Source organism: Solanum stenotomum, chromosome 11 (assembly GCF_019186545.1).
Source record: "Solanum stenotomum isolate F172 chromosome 11, ASM1918654v1, whole genome shotgun sequence".
In the NCBI taxonomy this organism is placed as follows: domain Eukaryota; kingdom Viridiplantae; phylum Streptophyta; class Magnoliopsida; order Solanales; family Solanaceae; genus Solanum; species Solanum stenotomum.
Window position 1 is genome coordinate 2861761 of NC_064292.1, and position 22020 is coordinate 2883780.

Below are 22020 nucleotides of genomic sequence, written 5' to 3' on the forward strand. Positions count from 1 at the left end.
TTATAACTTTTTTTTAAAAATATTGTAATTAATTATAATATAATAACTAATTTTTTTTTAATTGAATAGTATATATTTTTTGTAACATTTTATACGATAATAATAAATATTTATAAATTATTATACGTTACATAATAATATAAATATATAAATTTATCTTATTGATTATAGTTTTAATTTTTTTTAATAGAATCAATTATTATATAAACTATCAAAATTATTGTAAAAGTATTTCAAAAATAAAATTAAGAGTTCACTTTATTGAATATGCCAACTAGATTATAATTTTCTTACTTAGATAATATTTCACAATACTTTTAATTACAAAAACTAACATACTAACATTTAGAAGGCATTCAAAGTTAAGACAATATATTTTTAAATTTAATGATTTGATAATTTAAATGTTTAATAAAATATCTCAAAGAATTTAAAAAGTCTTACGAATTAAATCCAATATTAAAACATAATTAATTTAATTATAATTATAATAACATGAACAATAAAATTAGTAAGAGATCAACAATAAATACATAATTTTAAAAATTGTTTCTTCCAAGTGTTAATTCGGTGCTTAACCCTGTCTCCTTCATCTGCTTTTGGTTCTTCGTTTAATCTTAACCCTTAATCGATTTGATTTTTTTTTTGTTTGAGCGAACTGAATTTGGTACTTTACCCTTATTTTGGGGGCGCTACTGACTCTATTCATAGGAGAAGATGAAAGCTCTACTGCGCTAGTAGACATTCATTCATGGGAGAAGATAAAGCTGTATTCACCTCGTCGTCCCAATCCCAATCCCACTCGCTAAATCCGCTTAAACCCTTTACTCTCAATTTCTCCTCGATCTATTCAAAATCAATTCCGATCTAATTCCTTCACTTCTCTCAGCTGAATCATTTCTCGAACTTGTCTCAATAAATTGAGTTTGCAGATTTGCTGTATAAAATTATTATTATTATTATTGAGATGAAATCCAAAATAAAATGGGCAGCATTAGGAGGCCTGGTGTTATCATTTGCTTCATTGATTGTTCACTTGTTTCTTGCAAAGTCCACTGTTGATCTTGTACAATACACTGCAATTACAGTTTTTACTGAGGATTTAACTCCAACTTTAGCCACTAGGAAGGTAATCCACTCTTTCTACTCTGATTAAGATTCAATATAATGCTACATCTATTGAATTTATTTGTTTGCCTATGCTTAATTGCTTATGCTTTGATAAAAGCTGATGATTTTATTGAATGACCCATGTAGAGAATATTACAAATTATCTATAAATAGCACCATTTATCGGTACTGATCAGAACTTCAAAGAGTTCAAAATGTATATTCAAAAATGTAAAATGTATGGAAAATTTGTTATCTATTGTTTCTAGTACTAATAATCTGGATATCTATTATTTTGTTGTTAAAGAGTATATATATGTTTTGACAATATAATGCTACATCTTTTTAGGGTCCTGCGTTTCGTAAGTTGTGGGGAAATGTGAAGTCATTGGAGCCCTTGCACCCTTATCCAAATCCAAGAAGTACATATCCTGGTAATCCTTGCAATTCTTTAGTTACTATATTCACCGTACATGTTTGCCTAGCGTTGAAATTCATATATTGTTGAAACAATATTGGTTCTATATTTGCCCCAATAAAACCATGGAATAATCTCCATGCTCTATTTGGCATATGTTATCCGTGCAATTTTGTGCATACTTTATTTCTTAGATCCATTGTATATGCAATAATGCTATATTTTAAGCATGGTTTCGTTATAATCTAAATGAAGTGTTGGAACACATGTTTCCGGCTCACCGAATTTAAGTTTGCAAATAGTACTCCATTACGCCCTATTGACTGGCTGCCTTGTTTTTTGTATTTTGTTGCTGGACAGTCATGTTGAACATCTTTTACAAAGTTCCTTATTAGTTCGGCAAACAATTTGTTGCCGAATTTTCTGATTAATTCTAAGTAAGTAATTGCGCTTGAATCAGCATTTGGAACCCGTAATTCTGCACTATAGTGTTGTGGCCTTTCGACGTTGCATGGTGATTGTCATCTTGTTTCTCATTCAGCCGAACCTGTGAATAGTGAATACAACCAATGAAAGTTTCATTAGTGTCATGTAACATCTGTAAATAGTAATGGGCTGTTGTGGAAAGTTGTAGAGTTGGTTAGAAGGTACTTGTGTATCAGCCAACAACCCATCCATTGTAATATCTAACGACGCTTCTGTAGCTTTTTTCATTACCTTGGTGTTATTGTAATATCTTTCTTTTCATCCTTTATGACTTCATGCCCTCCATTTCTGATGAGAGTAGTTACTGTACAACATAACTATGTGAAGGGCTTTGGTTTTGTAATTTTGTGGATTGAAAATCGATACGACTGGTGCTATATAATTTCCCCCCAAAAGGTAGCTTGCCTACCTTGTTTAAGTATAGTTTTAACATTAGTTGTGGCAGTGAGGTTAAATAAATAATGTTGAACATATAAAACATGGAGTGTACCTGGTGCGCAAGTCTAGTGCTTTTTGAAACATTGTATGGATCAGCACACTACTCACGGAAAGAGTTGAAATCCCAAAAGTCCCTAGTTTGGAAACAGCATATTAAAGTGAGGTATCAACAAATATACTCTAAATATATATTCTATAAGCACATACTGGAGGCTGCCTGATACCTTTATAGGTTGAGACTCACATGTCACATAAGCCTAGAATAGGTTGATTAACGTAAGTGAATGTGTCAATGATATTACCTCGTCGTCAACTAAGATTATCATTTGTAAAATGCTCTCATGCCTTGAATTCTTGTATGAAATTACTGAACCCTTTCAAATTACTATTACTCCCATCACCCAAACAACGGAGTGTTGTGGTATCTTGTTAATCGGAACACTCTGCTTTGATAGTTCAGTTTCAGTTGCTATGTATGCTGAATCTAGATGGTTAGAGGTACAGAGGGAATAGAGAATAACAATTTTAACTTCAGGCGTTTTTGTGTCTTAGTAGAATTAAAAAGAATCATAAAGTACATTTAAGCAATTTCATAAGCCCAATAACAGTGTGCTGCAAGTAGTTTTGTTAAATTTAGTGGAACGTTAAGTTACCAGTTTCAAAAAAAATATTTATTGGAACGTGTGAAACGGTTTACAGTATTAAGGGTCCGAGTATCACCTATGTTGAGAGCGCGTATGTTATAATCTGCGCGAAGTGGCAAAAGTTAGCATTCCTGGAACTTAAAGATAGTGGAACTATATACAGGGGATAGAATGCGATGAAAAATGTTTGGGTGTGTCCAGAACTCCAGTGCCAAAAATAACAGTCCATAATCAATTTGAATGTTAATTTATAGTGTTAGATATTTGAGGGGCAGTGTATCTGCAGCGGATGGGATATAGGTGTGGGAATAGATGTAATTTGCTGATAAACGTGAGGATAAAACAAAGAGGGTGGAACTTAATCACTTACAACTGTTAAAGGTGGCCGGAATTCAAAGCCAATTCCAATATTTGATTGTGTTTTTCAGGAGCTGGAACAATGTTGGCCTGAAGCGCATAATTGTGAGTCGAATAATAAAGTGCAGATGAGGCGTGCGAAACAAAGGCAGAACGTTGGTTTGGGCTTGGGACTTCCATGTTGGAGGTCTCAAGTTCGAAACCCCTTGCCAGCGAAAGCAAGGGGTTTGCCTTCTGGGTCGAGCTCGTCGCACCGGGCTTGCCTAGTGCGGGTTACCTCTCCTATGTGGTTTGCGAGCTATTGCATAGGAGCGGGGGTTTTACCCTGTGCGCACCCAAAGGGTAGCGGCTGCGGGTTTCCCTTGTCATCAAAAAAACAAAAAAAAACAAAGGAAGAACTTTGGTGTTAGAAGATGAAACATGCCATACCTTTTCGTGTTCTTCAGAAGTTGGAATCGTAATGGGAGGCGATGTTTGGCGTTTGGTGGGTATAAATAGAGGAAGGAGGGAGAAGTAACGAGTTGCATCTGTTGGGGATTATTTGAAAGCTTGCGATGGTTCAGATTGTGGGCGTTGGAAGAGGCGATGTTTCTCGGTGGAGTTTGCAGTGTGATGAAGTAGTGTGAAGGTTGAGCTGTTTTTAGTTAGGGGTATTTATGTAATTTAACTTTCAATTTAGGGAGTTCATGCTTTTAAAGTAGTATAGATTTACAGTTTTGAATAAGTCACACGATCCTGACTGGATTATGTATTTTTATGAATCCCTCTTTTATGCTCTTCTTTTACTTTACTTGCAAATATTTAATGATAAATTGCATAGTTGGAAACTCAATGAATATACTGCAACGTAATGTGTTATGTATAAAGCAAGAAATGAAGGCATTGGAGAGATTATCTTATGGTATCTAATGATGGTAATGGAGCAGCAGTAGTTTCTTCAGGAAACATTTTTGAACAAAAAGAGAAGATACTCCCTCCATTATTCGACAAATTGATGGTATTTGATTGGGCATGGAGTTTAAGAAAGAAATAAAGGCGTTTGACACGTAAGCTGAAAATGTATAACATACCATAAGTACTCTCAGTACAATGTTACCAAATATAGAAAGATTTAAATCTTTTTGGAACTAATAGGAAATGAAAGAGTAACATATAAAGTGGAATGGAGGGAATGTGCGCGCAAGTTGGCCTGGACATCACGGTTCTCAAAAAGGAAAAGAGGAATGGAGGGAGTACCATATTTTACTAAAGTTTAATGTGCTGTTGCTTTCTAGGTTACAGAGGTATAGAGTTTACACTTGGCAGTTATGGTCTACACTTCTTGTTACTTATAGGTTGGAGACTCTGGTCCAGGCTATCTGAGAATTGAAATTGACTTGCTGCCTTTGCCATTTTAAAGTTAACTGTGTTTTTTTTAACAACAATGTTAAGTACCTCCATCATCGGTTGGAACTGATTCTCTCTTTTCACCTATGTTGTCATGGTTTCAGTGTCTGTTGAACAGAACAATGGCTTCATCTATGCAAAAATATCTGGTAGTTTTGAGAAGATCAGGAACTCGGTATGCTCATTTTATTGTTGAAAAGACTTCTACCCTTTTTGCACCAAATTGTTGGGTGAAGAGTTCCTAACAGGTTATCCTTTTCTCATAGATTGTTGATCTGGTTGCCATATCAAGACTTCTAAATGCCACACTTGTAATTCCAGAGATTCAAGAAAGTGCTCGTTCAAAAGGCATCAGGTCCTGGTTAATTTGACTTCAAAAATAAGGAGGATTTTTGTGATGCTTTATTTACATTCCTGAATTTTAAATTATATCTAATTTTCGCAGTTCCAATTTCAAGAGTTTTTCATACCTCTATAATGAGGATCAGTTTATAGCAGCCTTAGCAAATGATGTCACAATTGTGAAGAGTCTGCCACCTATCTTGAGGGAGGCTAGGAGACGGAAAGAGTATCAAATTTTTAAGCCCAAAAGTTCTGCTTCTCTAAGATTTTATACGTCTGAAGTTTTACCTAGATTGAAGAAAGCAAAGGTCATTGGACTAATATTGACAGATGGAGGATGTCTACAGGTATGATTTTTGAGCCCAGTTTCAGGGCTTAAGCACACTGTTGACAACACTGCTTCACTCATCATCTTTACATCTAGGGACAAGTATATCTGGAGGTCGACACTGGACATGAACAAACCATCTCAAGCGACCTTTCGTTTTATTCTTAATATGTACTACTTGCATTATTTGGATAGTGTTGTCATTTTTAATCTTGTATGACTTCACATCCATCTTAGCATTCACATATCTGCATTCATTTAAATTAGCTGCCCAACATGCACTCGCATAACCTCCGGATTAAGAATATTTCATGCTTATTTTCTTAAGAGGAGAGTTTAACATGATCATTACTGATATTTCCCTATTTAATTTTTATGTGCCTAATGCTTAGTTTGTATTGGCCTAAAATGACCAGCTAATCAAGTTCAATTTCTTCTCAGTCTGCCCTTCCTTCTAGCATGGTTGAGTATCAAAGGCTTAGATGTCGCGTGTCATTTCATGCCCTTCAATTTCGCCCAGAAATTGAAGCTCTTGGAAAGCTCATGGTGGAAAGGTAAGGAATTGAAATTTTTTTACTCTGTATTTGCTATCTTTTTTTTTTTATCAAGATATTTGCCATCTTAGTTATTATCATCTTAGGACTTAGTGTTTTTTGAACTAAAATGGTTTGCATCTGGTAATTGGTAGCTAATATTTGATTTAAAGAATTTGTTGGTAATTGGTAGCTAATATTTGATTTAAAGAATTTGTTGTCATATTTTTTTCCAGTTCATAAAATAATATTGTTTTAAAAAATTTGTAACTTACGCACCCAAGGGTGTGGCTTAGTGGCCAATGAAGTGGTTGAGAGCCATGAGGTCTCAAGTTCAAATCCCAGTGGAGACAAAAAAATAGAGGGTTCTTCCCATATGTCCTGGCTTTGGTGGATAGAGTTACTTGGTACTTGTTGCTGGTGGGATGTGACAGGTATCCTGTGGAATTAGTCGAGGTGCGTGAAAGCTGGTCCAGACACCATTATCATCAAAACAAAAAAAAAGAATATAACTTACCACCAGTATCTGAAGAATGTCTAAGCTTATACTTTTAAGGTTGGAAAGACATGTCTGGTGAAAGTGTAATTTTTTTAATCCTTAAATATCATGATGTCCTGGAAGATGAATCTTACTGATATGCTTGTTTAGATCTAAGTTGCACTAAGGGTTGAAGGACATCACATGTAATGTTTCCGAAAGCAAAACTCTAAGAGAAAATGACAATGCATGAAAGTTTTAGGGAAAAGGGAGAAGCGATGTTCACCCATTTCTTAAATGAAATGCACAATCTTTTGAAAATACAAGCCCCCAGGCTTTGGTGTAGTGGTAAGAGCACCATTGTGATATGTAGGTTTGGCGCACGTCACAGGTTCGTTTCCTGCTGCAGACAGAAGTCTGGTATTTTAGTAGAGAAGGGTAGAGGGGCAGATCCTTTATCCACCGAGTTTCAAACCATGAGCCTCTGGTCCTCTGGGATTTCTCAGTTATCTGGAAAAAGAAGTTTATCGGAAAATATAAAAAAAGACCTTGTATGAATTTGGTACTGATAATATCAAAATACAATTAAAACTTGTATGTTCAACTCCTCAACTCTAACATCATTTAATCTATTTTTAAGATGGCCACAGAAAGACAACTTTCATTACAAAATTGACTCTCAAGATACAAATGATCAAACCATAAAGTGGATAACTTCAATTGGAAATTGAAGGGCACCTTATAATTGATAAACCATAAAACGGAATGAATATGTAATCTTCAGTTTCATATTAAGTCCTCCAGTAATTTACTAACTACATTTACATAGCAGAAGAGAGAAGCAGATAAGAAGCCTAGAATCAATAGTTGCAGGAAAAAATGACCACATACTAGAAGATAAAGAAAGATTCATTGTTTGAGATGAAAAAGGAATCTTATTAAAGGAGGTTGCATTATGGTAGTATCAGAAGATGTCGGGTCACAAATTCGAGAAGAAAAGAAGATAATGATGAGAAAGAGGATGCCGAAGCACACATGGAGTGGAGCTCTACAATTTAGCACTCAAGATCCTTAACTTTTACCCCCCTTTTCTCTTTTCGTCTTTTCCTACTCTAAAATCAGATTGAATGCCTATCTTAGGTTCACTTTGTGTCTCATTAAAGTATGAAGGCAATAACTATTTAGCACTCAAGATCCTTAACTTTTACCCCCCTTTTTCTCTTTTTGTCTTTTCCTACTCTAAAATCAGATTGAATGCCCATGTTTGGTCCACTTTGTGTCTCGTTGAAGTATGAAGACAATAACTATTTGCTTCACATGACTCTATCAATTTGAACAATGAGCTGATACTTCTAATATACTAATCTTATTGACGCTGCAAAGGTTGAAGCCATTATTATGTTAAGTAAGACCAGGTGATGACCAGTAACACTAATCATACTAATACTGGGAAGGTTGAAGTCGTTATAATATTTACGGTGAAAATTTTGTTTGGTGAATGTATGGACTTATTTGGTGGGACCGTACATTTTTCTTATTGCATAAACAAGTTGTTATATGGTGTGGAATTCAATTCTCACAGAAGACAATCTGAGGAGGAATTAGATTGTTGTGAGTTCGCATTACAGATGCAAAAAGGATGAAGAATATGCAGATTACTAACTGTTGCATTGTAGAACAACTTCACAAGTATGGGCAGTGGTATTCTTCATAAGATATCAATTGGGTTCTACTTAATAGTGTGCTACTCAGTTGAAGAATAAGGAAGTACAGTGACTGAGAGGAAAGCAGTGTGGAAAGCTAGTCCACTGTGCATTTTTTGAACATTTGGTATGAAAGGAATAGGAAGTTGGTTCAACACTATGAAGAAGAGCTCAAGAAATATGAAAAAGAACTTGCTTTTTCATATATTTTAATTTGAGGAAAGAATATCTTTCATGTAGATAGTTGGATAGGCTTGACAGAACATCAAGTCTAGCCTACATACTCACCTTATATTTTTAGATGTGCCCTTGGTTTTAACAAAGAACAAATTTGTATGGTACTGGTGAAAGATATAGCTAAACAAGTAAGTTCAACTTAGCACCAGATTTCTGATTTAATTCAATTACTAGTTTACCAGTACAAAAAAAGGCTAGATATTTTCATATGGACTAGGCAGCTGAGAGTCCTGCTTGGCTTGCTCAAAATTACCCACTTAGACTTAAATACACACATTTTCGCTGGCTTTTTGGTGCAGCATGGTGGGTATTCATGAAGTGGATACTTTAATAGACTTTCCCCCATCATTACATGTGCAGTAAACAAATTGAGTATTTGTATCTTCCCTAATGCAAATTTCCAGCACTTGGTGCTGGTCAGTGAGCAAAATGAAATTACATATGAAATGAAAGTTTATCTGATCAACTTATTGCCTCTTTCTTTTACCTTTTCTTTTTGGGTTGCATGGAGAGTTTTTGTTTCTCTTGTCAACAGATGATAAAAATATTTATTCCTCTCTGCAGGTTACGAGCTTCAGGTCAATCTTACCTTGCCTATCATCCTGGGCTTAAGAGAGATGCCCTAGCCTATCATGGTTGTGCTGAAATATTTCAGGTTCCTAACTTTTTCTTTATCTATGTACTCTCTTAACCTGATTGAGGTTATATCCTACTTGGAATGTCTAATCAGTACATCTCCGCTTGAAAATGTAATAATTTTGGTATATTCTGGTGACTTGTTCTGGAAATTAGCACAACAAAGACATATCCGTCTTCAAAGTGTGGTGTGGGTGCCAATGCTGAGAACAGGGGGATGATACATGACAAAACAAGGTTATTCGGTTCACATGTGTAAATATAAGTTAGCGTAAGTGTCATGGGCTTTCTCTTATTTGTAGCTAGTATCAACTCTAGCTTGTGTTCTTGAATTCCCTTCCGTTCTTGTGTTCTTGGGAAATGCAAGACTTGTGCATGAGGATCTGATGGTCTTAAAGATTCCACAAACTGTTACAATTGCCAAGACCACTCTACATTGATGAGAATGTGGGATTAGAATCAGCAGCATATTCTTATTCCCTACATAATATGTTTGGTTCAAACAAGTCTTCAAATCAAAAAAGGTTTGATTGAACCAATGGGAGGGGAAGAGAAATGGGGGAAGGAGACCTGTTAAATTTACTTAAAAAGAAGGATTTATCATTGCCACATCCTTTTTGGCATGACAAGAGCGAGTGGATGAGAATTGAGATTTACTTCTTTCTTTTTGTCCAATTCTGGAGGTGTTTCTCCTCTCTTTGCTTAATTACTTCATAACCATACTAAGAAATTGATCCGAGTTTTCCCCAGCCCCAAATGATCAATCAAATGGATAAACTAAGACAAAAGGACTAATCAGATGCAAGTGTAGCAAAGGGAAAGAATCCCAAGTGTTGAATCCCACAGAGCATAAGCACAAATAACTTCTAATAGGATTATCACCCTACTTCCTAAAACTAAACAAGAAACAAAGATGGATTGAGAACTTAAATAAAAACAAACTAAACAGTAGATTAAATGGATTAACGTATGAAGCAAAAGGCAATCTGGTTAAATTGGGGAGTGTTTACTACAGAGAAAAGAGCAGTCAGGATCTGGGCGAAGGATTTGAGGGCTCAATCTTTAAGCTTGCAGCACCAGTGGCTTTGGAGATTCATCATGGAAGATGGGGCTTTGTTGAAGGAAGTTATTGTTATGACATATGAGCTTCTCAATCCCTAAATTGCCAAGCAATCACAGTTTTCTAGTATTTTTGGCATCTGGAAACATTTGAGAGCATAATTGAACTCTTTTTGGCATAACACTTCTGAAGCTGTTGGCAATGGCATAAAAGCGAGTTTTTTGGATAGACACATGGCCTGGTCAATCACCTCAAAAGGAGCAATATCCACTCTTTTCACTGTGGCGCAAGACTATGAAGCCAGAATTTCAAATTACAGATCAGACCACGGATGAAAAATCATTTTTTGGCGGCATATAACTGATTGAGAAATAGTCTCTGGACAATAATTTCCAATGCCCCTCCTTCAACCTTCCTTTTCTTCCACAAAATCATAATGTCAGTTATTTTTTTGATAAAGAATCAAAAAATAACTGACATTAAGGTGGAAAGTTCTGAATTATTCCTTCCATTCTATTTCCTGATGCTTCTGATTTTGTGGCCTCACATGCTATATTTAGATAATCTTTCATTTCTCAACCTGTCTTTTCAAGTATAGGTGTGGCTAATTGCCATTCATTTGAATCATTTGAGAAAAACTGAAAATGAAAGAAAGTGATTATGACTGTAGTTCTGGACCGTGAAGTGAGTTAATCATTCTATTGAGGGGAATATAAAAGAGAAAAGGAAAAAGAAAAAAAAAGAAGGGCAGAGAAAGAGGCAATATTAGCAGTGTGAAGCAAGGGAGAGTATTGCTGCAGTTAATCTGTTGAGCCTAACTGGTCTAATGAACCTAATGATGCCTTTTCCCTTTTAAAGAACAATTGATATCAGGGGGTACCTTTACATGGAGAAAAGGAGACAGGCAAGACGTAGCAGCAAAACTGGATAGGTTCCTATTCTCATAAGAATGGGAAGTATCCTTCAAGAAAATCAAGCAAACTATTATGCCTAGAATCACTTCTGATCACAATCTGCTGCTACTAGAATGTGGAAACTGGGAAAGGTCATTATCCTATTTTAAATTCGAAAATTGGTGGTTGCAAACTGAGAAATTCAATGCAAGAGTTAAGGGGTGGTGGGATTCTGAATCTTATACAGGAAGATCATATTACATTCTAGCTTGCAAGTTGAAAGCCCTCAAAGTGAAGTTGAAAGAATGGAGCAGAACTGTTCAAGGCAACCTAGGTCTACAGAAACAAAACATTTTAAACCAACTTTCTGATTTTGATGTGATCCAGGATCAAAGATGCTTATCTGATGATGAGTCTTTTCTAAGAGCTGTTCTAACAGTAGAATTGGAGGACGTGGCAAAAAGAGAGGAAGTGGCATGGAGGCAAAGATCCAGGGCTGTATGATTGAAAGAGGGGGATAAAAACACAAGTTTTTTCACAAAACAGCAAATTGTCGCAAAGATACAACAACATTGATAGTCTTTTGATCAATGGGACTACTGTATCTGAGCCAGCAGTGATCAGGGAGGAGATCATAGGTTTTTCCCAAAACCTTTATAGAAAGAATGAGCACTGGAGACCTCAGTTCAACCCCAAAGATCAAGCTATGTTGAATGAGGAAGATAGCTTATTGTTGCAAAGTCAATTTGGAGAGAAGGAGATCAAAGAATGTGTTTGCTTGTGCAGGAGATAAGGCCCCTGGCCCAGATGGTTTTACTATGGCATTTTTCATACATTGTTGGGAGGTGGTGAAGACAAATGTAATAGCAGCCATTCAGAATTTCCATGGTCAAGGTTACTTTGAAAAAAGGCTTAAATGCTACTTTCATAGCTTTGATCCCTAAAAAGATGGGTGCATCAAAATTTAAGGATTTTATGCTCATTAGTCTGATTGGCAGCATCTATAAAATCATATCCAAGATCCTAACAGAAAGGCTTAAGAAAGTGATGTTTAAGTTGGTGGATAAACATCAACTAGCTTTCATTAAGGGTAGGCAGATCATGGATGCCATTCTTATTGCCAGTGAATGTGTGGATGTGAGGAACTTAACAAAGTCCTTGGGATCCTATGTAAGTTGGATATAGAAAAGGCTTTTGATCATCTCAACTGGAACTTTCTCTGGAACACACTTGAGAGGATGGGTTTTGGAAATAGGTGGATAAAATGGTTAAAATACTCTGTGTTCTCAGTATTAATTAATGGTACCCCTTTTGGGAGAGATCCTCTTCTCCCTTTCCTTTTTATACTTGCTATGGGAGGATTGAGTGATATGTTGAAAGCAGCACAATCAAACAATAAGATCAAGGGCTTTTCTGGGATTAAATATCTCCCACTACTTACAGTATGCATGCAGATGACACTTTAGTGTTCTGTGGTGCAGAGAAAGAGCAGCTAAAGCATCTAAGGGCCATTTTTATTCTGTTCGAAGCTATTTCCGGATTACACATAAAATGGGGTAAAAGTTTTGTCTACCCAGTGAATGAAGTTCCAGATATCAATAGTCTAGCTAGTATCCTAGGAGGTAAAGTAGGAGAACTACCTACAACCTATCTAGGGATGCCTCTGGGAGCAAAAAGTAAATCCAAGAATATATGGAATGCAGTGGTGGAAAAATGTGAAAAGAAGCTGGCAAATCGGAGAAGCCAATACTTATCTTTGGGTGGAAGATTGACTTTAATCAATAGTGTGCTTGATGCTATGCCAACTTACATGATGTCATTATTTCCTTTGCCAGGGTGTGTCTTAAAGAAGTTAGACTCCATCCGGAGGAACATTTTATGGCAAGGAAATGGAGAGGGGGGAAAAGAAGCATCACTTGGTGAAATGGGATGCTGTCATCAACAACAAAAAATGAGGAGGAATGGGTATAAAGCACCTCAAAGTACAGAACGAGAGTCTTCTCTTGAAGTGGCTATGGAGGTTTGTCTCTGGAGAACAGAGTTTGTGGAAAGAAGTTGTAGCTTCCAGATATACAATGAAAGACCTATGGATTACTAAGGAAGCTACAAGCCCTTATGGGGTAGGTTTATGGAAAACAATCAGGATTTAGTGGCCTAAAATATGGAGAAATTCAACGATTCAAATAGGAAACGGAAGGAGGGCATCATTCTGGAATGATATGTGGGTTGATCAATACCCCTTGAAACAGTTGTACCCTGTAATCTACTATCTGAACCAACAGAAGGAGGCAACAATAGCAGATGTCAGGGCCAATCAAGGATGAAACCTCTCTTTCAGGAGAAGGTTGAATGACTGGGAAATAGACAACCTCACAGATTTCTTCAATTCTTTAGAGCATACCAATAACCTTGACACAAATGAAGACAGTCTACAATGGCTGAGAGCCAAAAATGGGAAATTCACAGTAAAATCAGCTTACAAACCCCTTGAGGTCAGTTGCAATGCTCTTATCATGGCCTTGGAAGATGATATGGAAGGTAAAGATACCCCACAAGGTGGCTTGTTTCACCTGGTTGGTAGCCAGGAAAGCAGTACTAACTCAGGACAATCTAATGAAAAGGGGAAGGGAATTATGTTCCAGGTGCTTTTTTTGTGAAAGAGAAACAGAGACAACAAACCATCTCTTCATTCGCTGTAGAGTGACACTGAAATTGTGGCATGCATTTTTTACCTTGAGGGGTATCAGTTGGTCCATGCCAAGGCATACATCAGAAGCCCTAACAGGATGGAATAGAGAAGGAAACATGTCAGGCCATAAGGAGAGATGGAAGATTGTCCTTGCTTGCATCTGGTGGACAATATGGAAAGAAAGGAACCAGAGATGTTTTGAAAACAAGAGCATCCCTTTCTGCTTGAAACTGAATTGCCTTGTAAACTTTTATTTTTGGTGCAACTATGTACTCCCCAGAAAGGTGGAGGATATTACTCACTTTTTAGATAGTTTAGGAGTAAAGGTGATAGATATATTTGGTTTTGCTAACTTTAACTCCTGATGTAATTACTACTGAAATACACTATTGGTGTGTTTTGTCTATAAAATGTTGAACTTTCTCAAAAAAAACAACTGATATCATGACACCTGTAATATATTGCTTTCTCTTGGTGTAGGATGTTCACACAGAACTTATACAATACAGGAGGGCCCAGATGATTAAACAAGGAATTATCAGTGAAGAACTTAATGTTGACTCACATGCTCGGAAGAGAAATGGATCGTGCCCACTCATGCCAGAAGAGGTACTTTTTGAATTTTCTCTTTAGATCTTCATCAAAAGTTTATTCATCTGGCTCAAAGTAAAGTTTTTATAAGTAGCTTTATACAATATATTATATTTTAAGCTACCTTTTGATGCAGAGACTTTTTAGATAGCATCCATGCAGTGCACATTTTTTCTTCTTTTTTTGCTAATTAGTGCATTTTGTTACCATCTCATAGTTTAATCTCCAGTTCAAACTTCTTTAAATACAGTATAGGGGTCTTCATGTTCCTAGATTTACTTTATGCTCTAGATTCTTTTCTCACAACTAGGAAGAGATTTTGCGAGTTCCTTATTTGCTTGCCAATTGATGCAGAGATGAGATATTAAGGCACTGTAAAGATCAAAACAGTTTTTTTTCGGTAAAATAAGAAGTATTATTCATGTAAAAATAATAAACAACATATAGATAATGCTCTTACAGGTTACATTCAAAAAAGAGAGTAAAGACTTTACAAAAAGTGTGTTAGTTTAGCCAATGAATTTGCTGCTAATAGTTTAAGATGTCGGGACATCCACCTGCTAGCTATCTTCTATATCGTGGAATAAATCAAGATTGCCTTAGGCTGAGACATTAATAGCTTGTTTCTGGAGATATTTTCTCAGAGGAGCTGCTGATAATTCAAACCCTCTTTGTTGTTCATTGATTGAGCTTGGGAAGGTTGATGCAAATGCTATATTATAATCCCAGGCTCTTTCGTTCACAGAATCGCATGTTCTGTTCTTTCTCAAAAGAAAAAAGAGAGTTAAATACCTCAAAACCCTGTTAATTATTCACATTTTGTTAGTTTAATACTTAAACCATCGGATGTTGCTGTTACCCCTAGAACTATAACATTTCCTATGTAAAACCTCCCTGCAGTCGTTCTATTTTTTAATTCTTCATACATTTTTGCAAATTTAGGTTGGCCTTCTGCTTCGAGCCATGGGTTATCCACCTAGGACAAGAATATTCCTATCAGGTTCTGAAACCTTTGGCGGACAACGGGTTATGATTCCTTTACGCGCCATGTACACCAATTTAGTTGATCGTACTTCTTTGTGCAGCAAAACAGAGCTAGCCAATTTAGTTGGCCCTGAAACCCCCCTTATTCCTGATCCTGATCAGCTTTTACCAGTAAAAAGTTCAAATCAACTAAAATCAGAATGGGACAAGTCTGGGCCCCGCCCAAGGCCTCTACCACCTCCTCCTGATCGACCTATTTATCGACATGAAAAAGAAGGCTGGTATGGGTGGGTTGCAGAGAAAGATAAGGAACCAGAACCTTCTCTCAATGATCAGAGGGAGCAAGCACACCGACTGCTATGGGATGCTCTTGATTACATAGTCTCGGTAGACGCTGAAGTTTTTTTCCCTGGTTTTGACAATGATGGAAGTGGGCCTGATTTTGCTAGCTTGGTGATGGGACACCGACTTTATGAGATGGCATCTGCAAGAACATTTCGGCCAAACAGGTAAAACTAACAACACTCCTGGTCCTTTCTTTGTTTGGTGTTTACTATTTCTTTTTATTTACCATCACTTTCTAAAATGTATCTTGTATATGCAGGAAATATCTTGCAGAGCTCTTTAATACTACCGTCGATCATCTTTACTATCCACCTCGTAATTGGACTTTTGCTGTCAGAGAACATCTCAACAAAAGCCTGGCAGAAGAGGGCCTTTTGAAGGAATCTAATCTATCAAAAACAAAGTTTTTCCTCTCTCACCCTATTCCAGAATGCTCATGTTCAACTGTCAAGGCTACTGATATTGTGCATTCAGGAAAGAACAACAATCTCCATCTGTTGTTTGAAGGGCAGGATGAGTGCCCCAAATGGATGCAACAACTAAGGACTCAAGAGACTAATGCTGATGAAGTTGATTCTCAAGAAGATGAGACTGATTTAAACGGGCAGTCAGAATCGGAAGGATACACTGGAACTGATGCAATTCCATCCCTGGAACAGGATGAGGAAATGGATCCTGATGATTAGGATTAGATGTACATATCTTGCCTTCATTTTCTTGTTCATTTCCCTCTATGCCACCGACGTCAAGCCTCACTCTGGATTAATCTTTTCTAAGAGAGTAAAAAACTTACAGCAGCAGCATGCTGCTTTTGGAATGTCTGGAAGCATTCCCAATTTTTTTGGGGCCAAATTAACTGCAAGCACAGTTCTTCAAATGTGCTTTAGAAGAATCCGTGCAGTCTGCTTAGAGTTCATTGCTTGGCATCTGGACTCCATTGGTCTCTTCCATAGAACTCTCCCTCTTTCTCTCCTTCAAGCAGGACAAGTTTTCTCATATTCTACAGGTATACAGCATACAAAAGATGTCTAAATTTCTAGTACTTTGCGACTGCACAAAGCAAAAGTGACACTGTGAAGCCATATATAGTTAACAACGATTCTTTGATTTTCATTTCACATCTTAAATGTTTTTAAAGTAGATGTTCGAACCTTTTGGCTATTGAGTAGTTTCGAATGCAACTAGCTTTACAGTATATTGAAATTGTCTCTAGAGGAGTAAAGACCTAGTAGGAAATGTAGTAGTGGAGGACCTGCAGAATAATGGTGCCTATACCATAAGCTGAAGTTTCTTGAAGCTACTCACATGGTGCAAGTCCGTTGGCCTTGTTCAAGCTCCAAAAGTTATATGGCTAAACAATACATACCGCCTACGGGGATACAACAATTACTTCTCAAAATGGTGCTGAGACTTGTTGGCTGCCGCCTAGAATTTGCAGAGCCAGCTGTGGTGTATTCATGTTGGGACTATATTTCTTAGTGATTTTCTTTTCGGAAATTGTAAGCATGGCGATCACGATTATAGTAAAATAGTATTTACTATTAGGGGTTGCATGACCGGGTTGGTTTGGGTTTTTCAAATATCAAACCAAACCAGTTGTGTAAAAATTTTAAATTTATAAACCAAACCAAACTAATAAAATTCGGATTTTTTCGGGTTTTTCAACCTCGGGTTGGTTCGGGTTTTTCAAATATCAAACCAAACCATTGTGTTGAATTTTTAAATTTATAAATCAAACCAAACTAATAAACCTGGATTTTTTCGGTAAAGTTTGCATACAAACATATAATTAACTTGTGCTCCAAATATTTCTTTAGTCCAGCCAAAATATAATTATCTAAGGTGTTTCTTAAGAAAATCACACAAAATATGAGATGAGTACTGATGACACTAAAATATTCAATAAAAAATAATAATGAAATCATCATATAAAATAAATATTGCAAAGTCATAATGAAAATGATCACAATTTAAAAGTACTAAATCATGCTAAAATAAGTAAATATTAGTTACACTACTAAATATTTAAGGAAAATTAAAATTAGATTATATATTTTAATTGTCTAAACCAATGTAAAACTAAAGAACAAATATTCAATATTATTGTCATTCTTGGTGTTGAATTAATTTTCTTTTTGCATTAGTATTAATTTGATTTGATTTCGATTTAAGTTTTATTATAATTATCAATATCTATAAACTATAATCTTTATTGGACCATTCCGAATTCTAAGTTTTAAACTTGAAATAATATATTAAAAGATAAAAAACTATGAAATAGTATAAGAAATATTTTAAAATTATATCAAAGTAAATATTTTTATGTATAAAATAAAATTTTAAAATAACAAATATAATGTCGGGTTGGTTTGGTCTCGGGTTGTTTTTTTTTAGTTAAAACAAAACCAACCCAAATATAGTGGGGTTTTTTTTTCCAATACCAAACCAAGTCAAATCAAACCACTAGTCGGGTTTTTTTTTTTTTCTGTTTGACTCGGTTTGCGGCTTGATTCGGTTTTCAGTTCGATTTTGTACACTCCTAACTACTATGTTAGAGAAGCAGATTTAGGATTGTTATTGAGGTCGCTTTAGTTCTTTTTGACCTATAACTAATTCTTGCATTAGGGTAGGCTGTCCACATCATACCCCTTGGGGTGTTGTCCTTCTATAAGGCGAGCAGGATGCTTTGTGCACCTAGCTAGCCTTTTAATGAGGTTGTTTCAGCAGTAGTTCATCTCCATATTAAAATTAATTACTACGCCCATTATCTACACACGTCAAAGGTCATATATAATAGATCACACTAGCAGTATTGCATACAACAACATACCACATACACAGTGAAATTTCATAAAGTGAGGTGTGGATGTATGCAGGCATTACCATAACTCTCCGAGGTAGGGAGGCTGTTTTTGAAAGACCCTTGGCTCAAGCAAATCAAAGCAGTAATTAAAAGAAAAAGGCAGTGGAGAGAAACATGACAACTAATAACAAAGCAATGCGGACATATATGCAAGCAACTTTAACAACAACAAGGTGTGATCATCTAAATACACTAAACACCAGATCCACAGACTACATAAATAGGCTAATACCACAACCAACTAGCAGTATTTATTTGGCTGATAGGTTCATGAAACACACACCACACAGAAAATAAGAGTAATGTTTCAATATGTGTGTCCACCAAAACGTCTATGTCTTTGTTGAAAGGAAAATATGGCCTCCATGAAAGCTTCTTCTCCGAAGTCAGGAAAGAGTGTATTTGTAAAATACAATTCAGAGTAAGCTAGCTGCCACAATAAGAAGTTACTGATTCTTTGTTCACCTCCAGTCCTTATGAGTAAATCAGGTTTTGGGAACTTGGCACAATTGGTAGTTAGTTCTTGTTCAAATAATGTGTTGTCAATATCTTCTAATTGTATAACACCATCCTTCACTTTACTTGCAATGTTTTTGGTTGCTTGTAACATGTCATAATGTCCTCCATAGTTTAGTGCCAACACAAGATGAAGTCCTTCATTGGCTTTAGTGGCTTCTTCTGTTAACTCTATGCCTTTCTGTAATTTTGTGGGAAGTTTGGATTTACATCCAATAACAGACACCCGTACCCCAAGCCTTGTGCTCAGCCTGGAATATAATCATGAAATTTAAAATATCGAGCTCTACGTTTAAAACTTTCAACACAGTCATTCTTTAGTAGCTCGTAACAAAATTGAAAAGCAATAATACGTTATTTTTTCAGTCATACATAATTGTTTGCATATTTTATTGATCGTTAAAGTAAGATAAATATATCGCTGTCTTTTTTGAAGAATTATCAAACTATTATTCTTTAGGTAAAACTATTTAATAGTTCTTGTATAATTCTAGTTTTAGTGTCTCTTGTTGAAGTGTGTAATCCTCTTGTATGTATGATATATGCCCCTTAGGTGCTAGCGTGGTTACTTTTTTTTTTGTGGGCCAAATACATAATTTTTAATAATGGGTGGGCTCAGAGAATCAAATCCACAACCTCTTTCTGCTTTGATGTTATATTGAAACGTACGTGTGACAAATTTAATCTAAAAATTTAAAAAGATAGAGAAGAGTATGCATTTTGATTGTATTATGATTCAATATACACCAAACAAATAAATATTACCTCATAAATTCTTCAAAGAACTCTTCGAATAGTTGCATCAAGAAATCAACCTCCTCCTGTTCAAAGTTAAATAGTCATTCTTGAATAATGGAGAGAGAAAATTATTCAAAATCACATAAAAACAAGTCGCAAAACCGTACGCGTTAAATTGCAAATGAAAATAAATTACTCTCGAGTATTATAATGCAGCAACAGGTTTGGCTAAACTTAATAATTTTAGTTCAAACATTATATTTATTTTAAAGATTTATTGAATATATATATATAAATTATTATCTAACAATTTAAAAAGATTCGAATCCACCATTCATAAACCTTCAAATCTTGCCTCCACCTCTTAGTATTATAACTAAACAATTATATTCACGTGCCAACATACTTTGCATGCGTTTAGCTTACTTTTTGATGCGAATCATAAATTATGGTGCCAAACGTATGAGGATAAATTATGAATAATTTTAAATTCTAAATTTGTCTCTGATACACACCTTGGAACGATTCCAATTTTCAGTAGAGAAAGCAAAAGCAGTGATAACTTGTATTCTAAGTTTGGAAGAAATGTTGCAAATATTCTTGAGATTAGGAGTAAGAAATTTGTGACCCTCTTGCACTGGTAAACCTCTAGCCTTAGCCCATCTCCTGTTCCCATCCATTATTATAGCAACATGTTTAGGTATAAGCTCTGAATTATGAATTATTTCGATACTACGACGACGGTCATCATCGATGCTCAGTGAGTTTGAAATCTTGAAGAAATGACCACCTCGACCACCACATATTGACGATGGAAGAGTATATAAATTATGAGAGCTCTTAGATATTGGCCTCCCTACAAACAAAGAGCTCATTTCCTCAAACTTTTGTTTTTGGTTCTAAGTTAAGTAGAGTCGAGCAAGTATAGGTCTCAATGGAACTAATCAATACATTATATGTTTCAATATATAATAGGGCATGATGGATGTGAGTTGAAAGCACATAACACTAATTATATCCTCATTGAATTTATGGTTATCTATTTCTTTTTAATTGTAAACAAAAACAATATATTAATAAAACTTAATATGCATCAATACATGGTCGTGACAGAGAGGTGTAACTACTAATAAGGTTACAAGGAGGGGAGTTAAAATATGTACCTATTACAATATCATCTAAATTTGTAAATGACTTCTAATTAAGCACAACAAAAAGAATTCCTTCTTTATCTGTTTTTGGTCTTTTAGAAATAAGCAAAGGTGCAACTGTTGAGTTAAAGTTAGTTGATCTCCTACCGTTAGTTTAAAGTGGACTGCCTCCGTTCCAATTTATGGACATAAAACATGTTTGGATAAACTTATTAAAAGTAACTAAATATACATATTAAGGGCCGATAATTACTTTTAGGTGATGAAACTATTTTTATAAATAAATACATACTAAAATAGATAATAGATAGTTAGTGTATTGGTTAAATAATTGTTACTTTCTCTATTTTAATTTGTTTGTTTTTTCTTTTTAGTCCGTTTGAAAGAAAAAATAACTCTTTCCATTTTGGCAACACTTTAATTAATTTCAACTTTCCCACATGACCTTTTTAATTAAAATTACAAGATTAAAATACATTTTGATACATTTTACCAAATGCATAAATAAGCTAAAAACATATATACTTATATAGGCTAATTTGACTAGCTTATTACAAGCTTAGCCAAATACTTTCAAAGTCTATAAATAGTAGTAAGTATAACCAATGTTCTACCAATTTAGGAATGTGTTACCTTTTCAAGGAAGTACAAAATCAACTATATCCCAATTGCAAAATCATTGAATTGTGGGTGGATTTTAATTAGTATACGTCTGGCTTGTGAATGATTTTAATAGATAAAATGAAGCTAATATCAAATCATATTAATTCGGCATGATTTGTAAGTAATTTAATATTTAATATAAATAAAATGAATATTGTAAAAATTAAAGCCATATCAATTTACACATGACTTGTGAATTATTCGGGACCTATTTGACTTCAAGAATACTTGAGAAAAATTTGGAAAAAATTTGAAAAGTGATGTTTGGTCATATAATTAGACAAATATATTTGCCAAGTATTCCAAGTTGCCAAATACTAGAAAAAATTAGTATTTGAGCCAAGTTCTAATAGTTGGAAATTTTAAAAAATTCAAAAATTATCCCAAATTTTTATATTTTATAAAAAATACCCATTTTTTTATTAATTCCA

General features: G+C 35.2%; 2 protein-coding genes across 2 annotated transcripts; one reads left to right on the forward strand and one right to left on the reverse strand.

Annotated features, from left to right (window-relative positions):
- The first annotated feature begins 629 nt into the window (after window positions 1–629).
- LOC125843838 (protein EMBRYO SAC DEVELOPMENT ARREST 30) lies at window positions 630–16776 on the forward strand. The gene is made up of 10 exons (XM_049523053.1): window positions 630–1129; window positions 1460–1544; window positions 4944–5014; window positions 5106–5194; window positions 5285–5528; window positions 5951–6063; window positions 9025–9115; window positions 14219–14347; window positions 15272–15822; window positions 15918–16776. Exons 1-10 carry the CDS (start codon window positions 968–970, stop codon window positions 16342–16344), a joined length of 1962 nt encoding a protein of 653 aa, XP_049379010.1. The 5' UTR covers window positions 630–967; the 3' UTR covers window positions 16345–16776.
- A 1830-nt stretch (window positions 16777–18606) lies between these two features.
- Window positions 18607–20752, reverse strand: LOC125843845 ((2Z,6Z)-farnesyl diphosphate synthase CPT6, chloroplastic). The gene is made up of 3 exons (XM_049523061.1): window positions 20291–20752; window positions 19803–19858; window positions 18607–19288 (listed from the first exon to the last, which is right to left on the reverse strand). Exons 1-3 carry the CDS (start codon window positions 20648–20650, stop codon window positions 18829–18831), a joined length of 876 nt encoding a protein of 291 aa, XP_049379018.1. The 5' UTR covers window positions 20651–20752; the 3' UTR covers window positions 18607–18828.
- Between the last annotated feature and the right edge of the window lie 1268 nt (window positions 20753–22020).